This window comes from Anarhichas minor, unplaced genomic scaffold (genome assembly GCF_050575085.1).
Source record: "Anarhichas minor isolate MPS153535 unplaced genomic scaffold, ASM5057508v1 ptg000035l, whole genome shotgun sequence".
Lineage (NCBI taxonomy): Eukaryota > Metazoa > Chordata > Actinopteri > Perciformes > Anarhichadidae > Anarhichas > Anarhichas minor.
Window position 1 is genome coordinate 2142804 of NW_027466481.1, and position 15280 is coordinate 2158083.

The 15280-nt window shown below is 39.0% G+C and overlaps 1 protein-coding gene across 1 annotated transcript; it reads left to right on the forward strand.

Annotated features, from left to right (window-relative positions):
• The first annotated feature begins 7178 nt into the window (after positions 1-7178).
• On the forward strand, positions 7179-13601 carry ifnlr1 (interferon lambda receptor 1). The gene is made up of 8 exons (XM_076106640.1): positions 7179-7443; positions 8460-8586; positions 9819-9988; positions 10089-10276; positions 10715-10856; positions 12124-12274; positions 12650-12926; positions 13032-13601. The coding sequence occupies exons 1-8, from the start codon at positions 7395-7397 to the stop codon at positions 13599-13601; spliced, it is 1674 nt and encodes a 557-aa protein (XP_075962755.1). The 5' UTR covers positions 7179-7394.
• The last annotated feature ends 1679 nt before the right edge of the window (positions 13602-15280 follow it).

Genomic DNA, 15280 nt, shown 5'->3' on the forward strand with positions numbered 1-15280 from the left:
CCCTCCCAGCTAAGTTCACTGGATATCGGCTGTCTGTACTCTAATAATCAATGATTTACTCAAGGCCTTAATACATTAAAGTTGGCTCTAACATGGACTCAGATTTATATTTATATTCAGCTGAGCCAGAGAAATTTAGATAAAACAGTTTTGGTCTCATTACAGTAGGAGAGATATTTCCATAATACATTGTTGCATTACCCTTTGACCAGTCCGTTTGAAGGATAATCATATTTGTGTGGCCCTGTGAAATGGTTTTCTATCTAAATTCAGACACATTTTCTCGGCCTGTAGTAATGTGTCAAAGTTGAAAAGATAAGTTGTCCTCTTCTCCTCCCCGCCCGTAGTTCCTCACAGTAATCCAAACCCCTCGAGATGTTTCAGACCTGCTATTCCTCACCTGTCCACCAGCCGTCATAAGCGAGTTATTTTTCTGCTGGTTACCGCTCCTAGTCACAGGGGATAACTTACAGTTGTTGCCTTAGTGCTACAGCCTTCATTGTGTCTGTTTTTATGACCATATACTTGCTTTTTGACGACTACTTCTTGCCTGCCTTAGCCCTCTAAAATTGCCTGATTCGAGGTCTTATTCTAAAAATATGTTGGAAGTTGAATAGTTGTTGCGTTTAAAGAAAGGACTTCAGCACGAGAATTCTAGAACTGATGCAGGATGCACAGTGGGTTGCAAAAGTATTCAACCCACTTAGCGTTTTTGTTGCATTACAACCTGGAAATGAAAAATTGGGATTTCGATTTTATGTAATGGACCAACACAAAATAGTCAAAATTGGTGAAGAGTAAAGAACAAAATGAAATAGTGAAAAAAATTAAAATGTGGTGTGTGCATATTGTTCCCCTTTGTTATAAAGCCCCAAAATAAGATCTGATGCAACCAAGTACCTTCTGAAGTCACATAGTTAGTTAAATAAAGTCCACCTGTGTGCAGTTTTACGTGATCCGTCACATGATGTAACGGCGCATCATTAAATCCATTATTACAAAATGGAGAGAATATGGCACCAAAACAAACCTGCTAAAGAGGGGAACCAATACTCACGGACCAGGCAAAGAGGACATTAATCAGAGAGGCAACAGAGAGACCAAAGACAACCCTGAAGGAGCTGAAAGCTCCACAGTGGAGATTGGAGTATCTGTCCATCGGACCACTTTAAGACGTACACTCCACAGAGCTGGGCTTTCAACTCCTTCAGGGTTCTCTTCGGTTGCTTTGCTGCTTCTCTGATTGATGTCCTCCTTGCCTGGTTTGGGAATTTTGGTCCTGGCAGGTTTGTTGTGGTGCCATATTCTTTCCATTTGGTAATAATGGATGTAATGGTGCTCTATTAGATCATGTGACAAATAATGAGATGTGTTTTTAAACCTTTAAATGGTTCCATAACAACAGAGATAAATATACGAATGCACGCACCACTTTTCAAGTTTTTTAAATTTATTTATTTTTTAATTTATTTCACCTGACCTACTTTTCCTATTTTGTCTATAGGTCCATTACATAAAATCGAAATCAAAAACAATATTAATTTTAATTCCCATTCCTCTGCTGCACACAGCTGCACTGCTATAGTCTCGCCACTGGGCTCCTCCACTTTCTGTGAGCTGCTGTTTTCATCACTGTATGATTGTTACAACAAATATTTAGCCGCCTTAGCGAGCCAAGCACAGCCAGGCAAGATCCTGTTAAGATATGATTTACTTTTGGTCGCGGCATGCTCTAGTGACAGGGACTTGTCAATGCTCTGACCTCAGCGCTCCGAGACCAGTTTAACGACATTTTGCTAGCGTGTTTTATTATTTTACCTCCTGACTAACATGTTAAGAATCTCTGGTTTAAGTGGGAGTGGTTTCCATCCTGTGTGCTTTGAGATCGCAGGTTAAACTTCAGGGGTTTCCAGAAGATTAAGAGGATAGTAGAGCCGCAAAATGATGTTGAAAAATGTATGAAAAACTCAGGTACACATCAACAGTCCCATGTTGGAGTCGTATCCTTGGCCTTTCATCGATGCATTCCGTCCTCATCAGACTATTAATGCTGTTCCAGTTTCCCCTTTTGACTCGCACCCCCGCCCCCTGCTAAAACTATAATGATCTTGTGTTAATTGATGGGTTTGGATAATGCCATGGCATGAGGCCAGGCATGCACAACACAAATCACATTACTGGTCAGACCAAGGGTCTAAGCCTCAAGACACATCGTAGACGAGTTTAACATAGAAAAAAAATCCATCCTCATTAGTTTATGAAAAGGGCACATCTCACAACACCATTATGTTGCTATTAGTGAGCGTGTCGTTCAGAAGAATCTATTTTGCACCATACTTGTTCAGAACTTTCACATTCTTGCCTCATTATACGCACCTCCTCGTCGCTCTGCTGTGGTTAGTTAAAATGTTTGGATTCTATGTAATATGCCTCCAATGAGCCATAAATACTGTAGGTGCTTTGTGTATTTAAATGGGCATTAATGCAGACGCAATAATAATGCAATCTTATTTAATTTTGTTGAAGGGTAAGCTGTTTGTGCAGTCTCCGATGTGCTTTTAACAGGAGCATATTAATATTAATATGTTGTCAAGGATTATCCCCTTGATTTAAATTCACTGGCTTGTCTTTAAGGGAGTGATCTGTTTACCCATCTCGTGTGTTTGCAGCCTATCTTTAGAACTGTATTTTTATCTTGTTCTCGTTCTGCCTGTCTGTGAACTTGGCAGCTCGTCTGTTTGCCCGTCTCTCTGTTTGCCTTCTTGCCTGTTTGTGACCCGTCAGCCGCTCAGTGATAACCTACGCTAAGCACTGCATGGAACAAACCTTTTCTTTGTTGCTCATCTGTCAGGTTTTCATGAACTTTTATCAATTTCTCTTGGGGGACAGTTGAGGATAGATGATATTTGTTGGTGGAGGAGGTGGCAGGGGGAGACAGGACAGGCAGTAGAGGCTTTGTGATCACCATCGCTCCCTGCAACCAATCCCTGATATGAGCAGACCCCAGTCTCAAAATCACACAAAATTGGAGTCTGCTGTCTTTTGGCCTGTTTGTGTCCTCAATGCCTCCAGTAAATGTGTTACTCGGTATGTCACAAAATACACAAAGGAAACTACTGATGCTCAATGCATCATCATTTTCTACTCATTTTAATCTTCCTCCTTTCCCTCCTTTCGTTAAAAGTTTGCATTTGGCTGTTATAGAGTAGATAACATTGAGAAGAAATATGTGTTCTACAACAGTTTGAACTGCTCCAAAATGAAACATCAATTGTAAAAATGGGAAAGATGGATTCTTCAAAATGTTTCTGCTGAAAAAGAAAACTGGTCTCTCCAGATCCAGGGTCTGCCCAGTCCAACCCGTGTTTACTGAATAAGATCAAAGGTGCCGCTCAGTCTTTGTGACTCTAAGAGGCTGGTGAGGTGAGAGACGCAAGATACATTTGATTTGCTGCAACAGTGCAAAGGATGAGTCATTGATGATGTCCTTGAGCCCATCACATCTCCTCAGTTTGGTCTCCAGCAACATCAAAGCTTTTCTACCTCTCGGGAATGCCACCGCTGTAAATTAATTTGGTGACAAGGGGAAGAGGAAAGGCTCTCTCGCAATAAAATTCACTGAAGTGTAAAGTGAAAACAAGGTGCCACCGGAGACGGTGTCAAACTGTTCAGCAAAGGATGGATTTAATTGATTGTTGTGTTTTGCTTGCAACCAAAGTGAACTCATAAGGTTTTCATGTGCTGGTTTTAAAAAGACTGATGTTGCCTTCAAACGGAGCCATGATTACAGTGTTAATGAGCCCTAAAATAATGCCCAACTGGGTATTTGTGAATTTGAAATGAGCCAAACCATACATTTTCTCGAAATGCAGAAAACCCCAATTCATTCCCTGACTTTCAAAAGACAATAAAGGAAACTATTACAGTGTCCATTTTTGGTATGTAGAAACTGTGTTCTCACAAGTTTAGCCAACTGAAGGCCGAGCACATCACATACTCAGCTTCCATGTGTAAAACAGGTCAACAGGTACTATTTAAAGCCAACGTGATATCGATGGTTTACAAGTGAGGCAGGGCCTTTATTATTTAGCAGCCAGGTGGCATATTGTGATGACGGCTGTTACAGGAGAGTAGTCAAACATCAGCCTAATTAAAATCAACCATCGGAGCAAATCACTGCAGGATGTTATTGGCTATAATAAGGTGTCGCTGACCATAACCAACTGAAAACAGCTGATGATAAGACAGATTGCGCACACAAAGAGCAGTACATGCAATATAAGGAAAAGACTGAAATCAATAAGGATTTAAATGAGCTTAGTAAAGTAGATTGTCTCCGCTTTGGTGCAACAAATCAATCTGTGCTTTACATGTCATTATTGGAAATGCAATTTGAGTAAAGCCTGCCGTTATGTGGCATATTTAACAAGAACTTCCTCCAGTTAAAGTCTGTCAGTCTGTTCGAGATTAGATTGATCGCTTCTTTTGGTTTGACTTGGAGTATTCTTTAAAACTCTCGCTGTAGAGGGGGAATTATGGACACACTGTTCATCAACACTGGGATAGCAGCACCCTAATTATGACCATAGCTTATTGCTTAAAACCACGTTTCTTTAGCACAAGAAGATTCAACACTGAATTTAATGTCAGCTAAATCAACTTCTACTGTGGAACATGTAACTTCTCATTTAAGATACGAGAAGATAAAAACACTTTGGCTGAACTACTAACAACTCTTAGAAATATGAGAGACAATGAGTCACACATGTAGGGAAATGAGCCAGTGGGGGAAATCCCAGTTTAGGAAAATTAAGAAAACATTTTTAACATTTCCTTGAAAGAAACGTGAAAGCTGTAAAATAAATAAATGCAAAGTTACCTTTGGGCCACTTTCAAGGATAAATATCATCTCACAGAGTCGAATTTCAAATAAAAATTGAAGCCAACTTTAATGCAGAAACAGTTTTGTGAATACTAGTTATTTTGCAGACTTGTACAGAAAAACATGTAATAGGATATGCTTGAATTCATCAGGCATAGGTTATTGACAAAGAAAACATTTTTCAATCCGTCTGAACAGATTCAAAAGGCATGCATAAACTCTGAGCAACTCTGCAACCCTAATAAAATATAATATATACAATATAAATGTAGCTAAAGTGTCATAGCTACAGAACAAAAGGTGTCAAAAAAGAACCAAACAATTTAAGGGCAAGCAGGGGGTTTAAATCAGCCTTTTGTTGTATTTTTAAACACCCACAGAGTTCAGAATCTCCTAAATGTAATCATTATGAACCCGTTGTGCTCAATCCATGTCAGGAGCTGCACACAGTGGGTGAACCTGTTTACAAGAAGTAATGCTTTTCATTATAATTTACTTGACAGCTTCATGATATACGTATCACAAACATTTCTGTCACCATTTCTGTTTTATGTAGGGTGTCCACATACATACACCAAGTAGAATTTAAGTAAAACATCCTCAAATGTGTCACTTCATCAAGACGTAAATCCACTCTTTAAACAGTGCATCTGTTCACTCGATACTCTTCTCTCACGACTGTGAGGCGTTGACACCTGACACAGGTGTATCTAATAACACTGATAATAGCTGCATTCCATTCACAGTAGGCGTTCCAGTGCCAGAGCTCTAAGTGTATGCTAGCCTATTGAGAAAATTAAATGAAACACTCATTATCCATTTACTGTGTATTTTCTGACACGCCAAGTCAAAATGTCTGACAAGAGAATCATCTGTAATAGTATATAGTTATGGATGAACCTATTTATTTGTTTGCAAGACAAATTCCACCTGTTCACCTCAAACCTTGGTTAAGTACTTTTTTGATGGAGAAACGTCCCACCCGAACAAACCATAGTGTACCGTCTTCAACTATTTCTTGTCTTTTTTTTTGGTAAATGTTGCAGTAGGAAAAAACATTTTATTAAACTTGTTTTGTTGTTGTTACTTGGGTTGACAAGCAGCATGACATTGAAAATGTTACTTGACATGCAACATGCACGTTTATCGTTTACATACAGCAATTTGTTTGTATTTGTTATTTTCCTGATTCTTATCAAATAGCATATATTGGTTTAATTAATCTAATATTGATAAGTGACAAGATACCCAGCAAGTGTTTTTTCAACCATTCTCAAACTTTTGGTACCGTATAGCAGCTAGCCATGCAACTTTAAGCTGGGATATGACGTCTTACCTGACATTAACTTTGATTATGACTACACCTGACACACCTGACAACCATTAGACAGGCCTTTGATTTTGTTTGTGTGTACACAAGTAAATGCCCTTGGCATTACAACTCTTTACTCGAATACTATAATTACTACAACACAGGAACATAAATGACTCATTTGCTCATTACCAAAACTGTGTAATAATATTGTCGATGAGCCAACATCAGGTTCTACACAATGGCCTTAGAACCAGATATACACACCTTAGTCTCCATGCGTGCGTTGGTAAATCCAATCTGACGCTCAACACTAAAATTAGAGCAATGATGTTCAAAGAAACTGAGTGTTCGATTTCTATATAAATAACCAAACGGGTACTAAAAACGTTCCTACTGTACACTTTTTCTATAGTTAAAATAGATGGAAAATAGAAAATATAGAAAATAAGTCAGAAAACGTTGGCTATTGCTAATGTAGTGAAAATGTAACATGAACCCAGTCAGTTTAGCTAAACGTTTTATTAAATAGCATGGCAAACAACTTTCCAGTGACCCGATTACGCTCCGCCTCTCCGAGAGTGTAGTTCTCTGATTAACCGAACGGAAAATTCCAACAGCGCTCCGGATCTCCCAACGGTGCAGTTTGTGCACCCCATGTGTGTATAAACATGTTCTTTCACTTTCGGTCTTTTGCAGTTGAAAGTCTTGTTCATTTCCCATACACTCTACAAACCAGAAATAACCTGAAAAACAGAGAGAGAGAGAGAGAGAGAGATACTCAAGGTGGAGAAGAAAGGAGGAGGTAAAGGGAGGAAAAGGGAAGTAGATTATCTGGAGATAGAATGCAAGTGGGCGGAACATACAGTAAGCTGAAAAACAGGAACAAAGTGATAACATGTGCCAAAGTACACCTGCACACCTGAGTAAAGCCACTCCTTTCCCAGGACGCATTAGAGATGGTTGAGAGGCAGAGGCCAGAAAAACGCACTAAAACCCGATCCAGCTTTTATATTTTACAGACCTTTTGACACTGACTCTGCTTTGTTTTGAGGAATTTTGGCGATAAGAGGGTTTTTGTTTAGTTTTCATTTTTTTTGTGGCGTGTATTATGTGTTGCTTTTGTTTAGAAGCTACGACTTAGCGGCGGCAGCTTCAGAGTTTCAGACTTTGTTTTTCTGTTTTTGATCTACATACCTAATGAAGATGTGGTCTATGAAGGTCATCACCCTCCTCCTGTTCTGCTATGGTGAGTACAGAGGAGCTAATATGAATTTATGTTTTAAACTACAGATGTTGGTAACAGGCAGTCAAACATTTAATGGGCCATTTTTTGTTGACAAAGCAGTCCCAATAGGAGAAATAAATAATAACGCCAACGTAATAAAACCAAGCAATGTTTTTGACAGAGAGTGATTCCCTCTCATTTGAAATGAAGGAGAGTCCCAGAACACAATGAGGACTCGGGTCGTTTTAAATGATAGTGATCGATGGAAAATGCAATTTAATTTTAGAGTCTAGCAGATGTAATGTTGTCTATAACGTTGCACAGCCTATAAGAATGCTAATTTTAGATTAACTCTGTGTGTAATTTTCACATCGTCAATACACAGCATGGGCAATAACATTAAAATTGTAATATGCAGTGATTTGGTAAATCACATAGCTCTGAGTATATGGCTTTGTATCATGAAAATATGATCTACATATGAATAACTCAAGCTATTAAATACAGGACGATGTTCTGCATCCCTTTTCCTGTATGCCAGCACGAGAAGGGGGGCAATTATTTTCTTGTATCAAAGAACAAAACGCAGTTTTTAGTTTTAGCCACCAGCAGAAGCAAGTCCATCTTACATAATCTCTTTGTGGTTCTGGTTCCAGTGCATGTGTGCTGTATCGCCCAGGCCCTTAGCAGCTATACTAACACTCCATATATGGGGGAGCTGCACTGCCTGAGGATGCTCGGGCATGAACGTTTTTTATAGTATGCGCTGTAAAATTCCGGTTGCAACATACAGTCGATGAAAGCTAGAGTGCAGAAGGCTGTATACGGCTCTTGTTACAGTAGAGAATAGCATTCTTACTTACTTGTAATTTAGCACAAAGTACAAAAACTAAAACTGTATTATGTTATCGATTTGGATTTATGAATTTTACAGATATTGTGAAAATGAAACCAGGCTCATGAGAACATGGACACCACATTAGCATTCGACATGAAATGATTTACAGACTTTGCTCTTGTGCCCATTTGTCCTACAGCTTGTCTTTCGACTGGCGATGACAAAGTGCATTTTGAATCAAGGAACTTTTTCAATGTACTCCACTGGCACCTCGTGGAGCCGACCGTCCCTGGGGAAAAGGTCCTCTATAGCGTCCAGTACTGGAGGTAAGAGCTAAGATGACGGGTTAATGTGATCATAATTACACCTTTACTCCCATTACCCTCTTGCAGCTTGAGATTTATATGGAGAGGTGGGTCAAAGCAGGAAGAATGTGTTTGCAGGGTAAACACCCGGTTTGCTCATTGTGTCAGTGTCCATGTCAAAGCGCTAGAGTGTAAAATGAGCATTTTGTAGACTCGAATCACACATTGTATTTTACAATTTTTTTCATTATAGTAACATCTCAAGCTGATTACGATTTTTATTTTAGTTAAAAGATGTCTGGTGCTACTGAAAGCTAACAAAGTTTGGAACAATTAGATTTGGGGTTGAGAGCCACAGACAATTTAATAAAGTCATTGTTAGTTTTGGTCTTTTCATGGGATTTGTTGAAAATAACAACAATAGCCAGCCTTATCCTTTGAGATCTAGGATTTGTATCTTGTGGGGAGGTAACTACCAGGTGCATTTCTGGCTTTCATTTGCAGCCTCTAATCCCTCGCTCTCTTATAGAAATGGCTAGTGGCTGTATAAATGTTTTACTCAAAAACTAGCACGCAGCTAAGCGTACCATGCTGCTGCTTGGATTCAACTAAACCACCAACTGCTTTGACGATAAAGAAGAGCTATAGGTCCCGTTCCCGGTCATAAGCAGGGCCTGCACTGATACTCATAGAGCGCTTTCATGGCTTCCAGAATTGTTTTTAATATTTGTAATTAATTATGACAGTCTCCAAGACAAATGTCAAGTGACACCCCTGTGCTATTGACTTTTCTCCGGTCCACTGTCACCTGGAAATGCTGGAGTGACTTCCAGCATCAAATCAGCTGCAGAGGAAGACTGGTTTAACTATACTCCCTTAATATTGGTTCCTGGTTACAACAAAATACTGTAATTTGTCTCCGGCAAAAAGGAACTGCGTGTTCCAGTGATGAATGGCTAATTTGGTATGGTCAGGATGATCTTTGTGTGTTTGTTTCACTGTAGCCATGTACTGCACAGAACTGCCTCAGTGCCAAAATGTCCACACCAAAGTATAGTAAAAAATACATAATAATATGTATCTTTTGGAAGTCTGTGACTTACGTAAACTAGTGAATAAAAAACTGTATCAAAGGGTTGATTTAACTGCACACAGCACATGTTGGGTTTTTGTTTTGGTAAACAGTGATACACTGCCATGATCAAGTGGTTCCAGTATCACAGTTTGATCACACTGTGTTGCACTTTTTATAGTGATGCTACGGAGCAATACCAGATAAAAGAGGAGTGTCAGAACATTACTGCTCTGTCCTGTGACCTGACTGCAGAAACCCCATCAATTCATGACATTCACTACCGGGCTCAGGTGTACTGTAACGGTCACTTATATGGCAGCACCAACAGGTTAACACCTATAGCAGAAAGTAAGAATCTCCACGCTCATCCATGCATTTCTTTACTTCCTGCTAAGCCAGATGTATTATATTGCAACGTTGATTCATTCAACTTTCTTTGCCTCCATAGCTATTCTTGGTCCACCCATTTTGTCTACACACCCGACAGTGTCGTCCTTGCATGTTAATGTGACGCTGCCCTTGGGGCCAAACGGAGTCTCCGTTGCTGACATCATCACCAGGAGCAAAAATGGGCCTCACAAAACTGTAACCATTAAATATACCTTAGAAATCACCGACCCAACGTGGGCTGCACAGGTGAGTCTCCATTTAAACAATAGAATATACTGAACAAACATTATATCATTATACAAGCCATCCCATATCATATGATATAATACCAAAAACATTTTCAGATGCTGTCGACTGTATGTTTACATAGCAGTGAGAACAGGCCTATTTTTTCAATTAACATGACAATTACGATTTTTTTTAATTATTGAGAAAAACTAAATAATCTATCTATGGAATTTAAGTTCAATAAGATAAAAGGATTTGGTCTTTAAACTGCGATGTTGTAGAGTTGCTCCTGTGCATCATTCTGCCCACAGGTTTGTCCGTCTCATGAAAGTGTTTTGTTTGTTCTTATTGCGATGATATGTTTCTGGATTTTCCAGAGTATTCTTGTTTATCTGACCCATAAAACCAGCAATGGACTAAATCAGTTACCATCCAAATGTCGCTTTCTGTCTTCAGATTAATGAAGCCACAACAGGCCGGTTTATCATCAGCGTTACGAACAACCAAACTGAGTACTGCGGCTACGTGTCGTACAAGCCCGCAGCTGAATGGGGTCGATCAGAGAGTGAGCGTGCCTCCTTCTGTGTCACACTGCCAGGTGAGGACAATGCTGAAAATAATTATCTTCTCACACACTCTTCTAAAAGTGCACAATATACTTACCAGCACATTAATATTGGGCATTAATTGCTAAGATATGCGTTTGGCAAATTATATTCGCAATATTTGGTACAAATTTGAGGTGTGGGTGATTTAATTGTAAATAAATGTGTGTTTTCTTACATTTTATCCACAATAGTCTCTTTCTATATAATGTGAAAATCACTTGACGATTTTGAATGGATGAAGTTAATAATAGACTTTATTTACATTACTTAAACTTGACTGAAGGGAGCAGATTTACGCTGATCATATTTACTAAAGCTTAATTTTTACTTGAGGCAACAGTGTGGCACTCAGCATCTTACTGGAAAGCTTTCAAGGACCCACCTGCTGTGGAGAAAATGCAAGACTGATCCTTGAAAATGTTGCGTTTTCTATGTTTGACTCTATAGTTTGTGCTCATCTCCTCAAGTGATTGCAGCCACTTGGAAACTAGTGTTTGGAAATATATCAAGACAGTTTCGTATAAATCAGTCCCCTTTTTAGACGCATGCATCTGCACAAATCCTCACTGTCACAGTATAAAAGGTAAATTTACAAGTCAAAACCAGGCAGACTCTGTTTTTTTGATTATTGATATTGGCCACAATGGCGATGTATAATGTACTGTGAATCCAAGCCTGTAGAAATGATCTTGTTAACTCTTAAATGATAGTAAAAGCAAATGGAGTGCTTTTTCAAGGGAAATGGTCTCTTGGCAGTGGCCTCTCCCTCTTCTGTTGCTGTAATGAGACAGGAGATTAGATTAGGCTGTTTGCAAAGGTGACGTTCTTCTCGCCTTAGTTAGCCTTGTTGTGTATTCTCTACCGCTAACACTGACGGTAACTCATTTAAACAACTACATGCAACATTTTACTTTGATAATATTACACAGGTGCACAAGCAGTTCCAACTTTAAAAGCCATAGCTCTCATATTTCTGAAAAGGGGAAATCCACATCAATAGGTTGCTGTGTTTGTTTCTGTTGGGAAGTTCCTGTTACTCAACATTTGAATATTTCTGGAAAGTACTTATATATACCGGTACATCAACAGCCCTACGTCACAAATGCATGCCACAGTGACTCGCTGACAACATGCTGAAACTTGTGTGTCACAATGTGAATTTTTCTCGCTGTTTTAAGGCGCTTGAGGGCATCTGATGTTTGAGATTTGTTGTGTTTTCCCGAATTGGTATATTACACCAACTCTTTTGTCCCTCAGGTGATCCTCTCAGGCTTTTGCCATGGCTTCTTGTGAGTGCTGCTCTTCTGACGGCCATAATCACAACATTAGTCGTGTGGATGTGCAACTACGTGAAGGGTGGAAAGGAAAAGAGCATTCCACAGCCATTGGTAAGACTATTCTTTCTGTGGTGTCCTTTGGTGTGTCTACAAGGAAATGTTGACTTACTGGAAAATGAGGTTCTCTGGCACTTTAATAACTGTGCACATGTCCAAGGTACATATGTGTCACAGCAACCTAAAAGTAATTAAAGACATTGCAATACTCTGGAAGTTGTTTCAGTTTCAGTGACTCATGTTTGCTTTCAGTGATCTTACATGTGTATTATTGGTTTTGCCCTTTTTATCAAAACAAATGTAAAATGTGTGTAAATGTTTAACCCATCATCAAATGTTTTACCTGATGTAGATCAGCAGGACACTAAGCATATATATATATATATATATAGCTAATATGTACTGATAAGTCTGTATTCCTTCTCTTCAAAACAGGTAACCACCTCCAGCACCCCAACCAGAGTACTGCAGTATCTAGACAGGAATCTCATCATTTCCAAAGTGGAGGTCTGCATTAAATGTGACCAAACCGTTTACGCAACGATCCGGACGAAGCCTAATATGCCCTCAGTTAGGCCTGGAGGTTATTCCCCCCAAGACATCCTCTGCCAATCCTGCCAAGACGGCACTGGCTCCTCTGTTGGCACAGGTGAAAACAGCCTGACCCCAAATCCAGAGGACACAAGTGCCCAGTCCTCCGAAATCTACAGTGTGGTAGCTGTCCATGAACATAATGAAGACATTCAGCAGGCTACCAATGACAACAGAGAAACCAATAACCTACCAATGTTTTCCAGTGGAGAAAGCTGGGATAATGGAGTACGACCGTTACCTCATCTGGACCCTTGTGTGAGCGATCCAGGCAGGTCACTGGTTTTGCAAACAGTGCTGGATGCCAATGGACAACTTGTGTTGCCTTCACTCATCTTTCAGTTACAGAACAGCACAGATGACACAGTGCCACCCTTTAACCCAGGGAGGAAACTCCTTTTATCTGACCTCATAGACTCCAAGACGGAGGGGCCATCATTGGCATCCTTGAAGAGCTTCGACGGCTCAGAGTTGTCAGACTCAGGGTGTGACGATAGCAGTGCAACCACACCAACCCAGACCTACTGCAACACCCATTATTTTCCATCGCAACCAGTTGCTCCTTATTTCCACCAGGGATGGAAGAACACACCATCTAGTGATGCCACACTTGAATCAGGTTACAAAGAAAACTGGTTGCCTGCGATCCTTCTTGAAACTGCATCCAAAGACAGTTGTGAATACAGAAAGACAGACTATCCACGGATCTGGATGGGTCCCAAAGAGGAGGAGGAAGGTGAGGAAGATGAAGACAGAGGAGAAGAGGAGACAAGGCACCTCTTCTCGGAGGTGGTACAAATTCAAGAATAATTTGCAATGCAGGAAGTTGATGGGACCACTGACGGGTGCTTTAGTAACAATACAGAACTGAATGGTTTTGCTGTCTGCCGTGTGATGCAGAGACAGATGTTTTAAACATAAATTTACTCTGAACTAAGACATTTAACAACCACACCTGGAACTTTAAATACAAATCAAATCGAAGTGATACATTATGGTTTGTTGTTAATCTGTTTTTTATTTATTCATTAATTCACATTTGTAAAATATTAGTATGGAAAGTCGTAAATTGTGTGTTTACATTTTAAGACATCAGTGAATATAGATTGTTAAGTCATTGTTTTTTGTTGCAGGGCTGCAGCTAACAATCTTTTTCATTATTGAGTAATTTGCGGATTATTTTCTTAAGTTTTGATTAACCGTTTGGTCTATAAAATGTCTGAGGAACTGGGATTTTCTGACATTTTTGCAATATATGTACTTTAACTACTAAAATAGTTGGCGATTATTTTTCAATCGACTAATTGTTGCAGCTCTATTTTATATTTTAAAAGACGTTGAATTGTTAAAAGAGGAACCCAAAGCTAACTTATTTCATAACTGATATAATCTACTCCTCTTGTCATGTGTTTATTGTGTATATGAGAGAAGGAATTATAACAATGTAAAATATGAAGTGTCCCTTACTCTTAACCTTTCTGTATATATATATATATATATATATATATATATATCACATCAACATTTACATTATCATGGCAGTATAAAGCTGTGTTCAGACAGCTAATCTCTGTTTTGTTGCATAATGAAGAAAACCATTTGTATTGTAAAGGGTTTGAAATGCAGTTAGATCACTTTCCAACTCAGTCTGACCATTCAAATCAGTTTTTTAAGTGTTTTCTTTTTCAACAGAGCTGCAATCACACATAGTCAGCATGTGCATTTGTGTGCCATCACTGTGGTGACACATTATTGCAACTTATTACACTCTCTAAATACACAAACCCAATCTGGTCACTTTTAAATTACAATGTGGACAGTCAGCCTTAAAGATAAGATATGGAATCAAATCTGATTGCTTTGTGGCTGAACAAAGCATTCGACACAGTCTGACGTCTACCGTCATCTTTTGAGCTGTTTAAAATGGGACTGAATGACTGAATCTCTACTGGAAATTAAAATATTCCTATTTTTAAACTCAGTGGTATCAGTGTTTGCATCTGTGGCCTACATAAAAATATATATTTTGTATTTTTCTGAGTCACAAAGTTCATGAACTCATTTTGTAATCATTGTTTGCTGTGTAAGAACATATTAGAAGGTGTGGTCATGGTGCAACGTAAGCCACTCTGATAACAGCTAGGTTTTTATTAGCCTAGCAGCCGAGTTAGCAATCATTTACACACAGTTGTAAAGTAATGACAGATTGCATTGTCGACAAAAGTGTCCGAATGAATGTAAATGAATGAATGTAATATACCGTTAAACTTTGTTATATTCAGTATTTACAGATGGTGAATTTCTACTAAATGTATGTTGGAAAGTCTGCTTTGTTTTATTGAAATTCTGAAAAATGTATGAACCTTTTCTTCAATTTAAAAAGGCAAAGATCATTGCTACATACCCATACCCCCAAGACAATTTGAAGGTTCTTGCTTTAAAACTATTCAATTTTGTATATTTTCTTCATTTGCATTTCTGCCTGGACG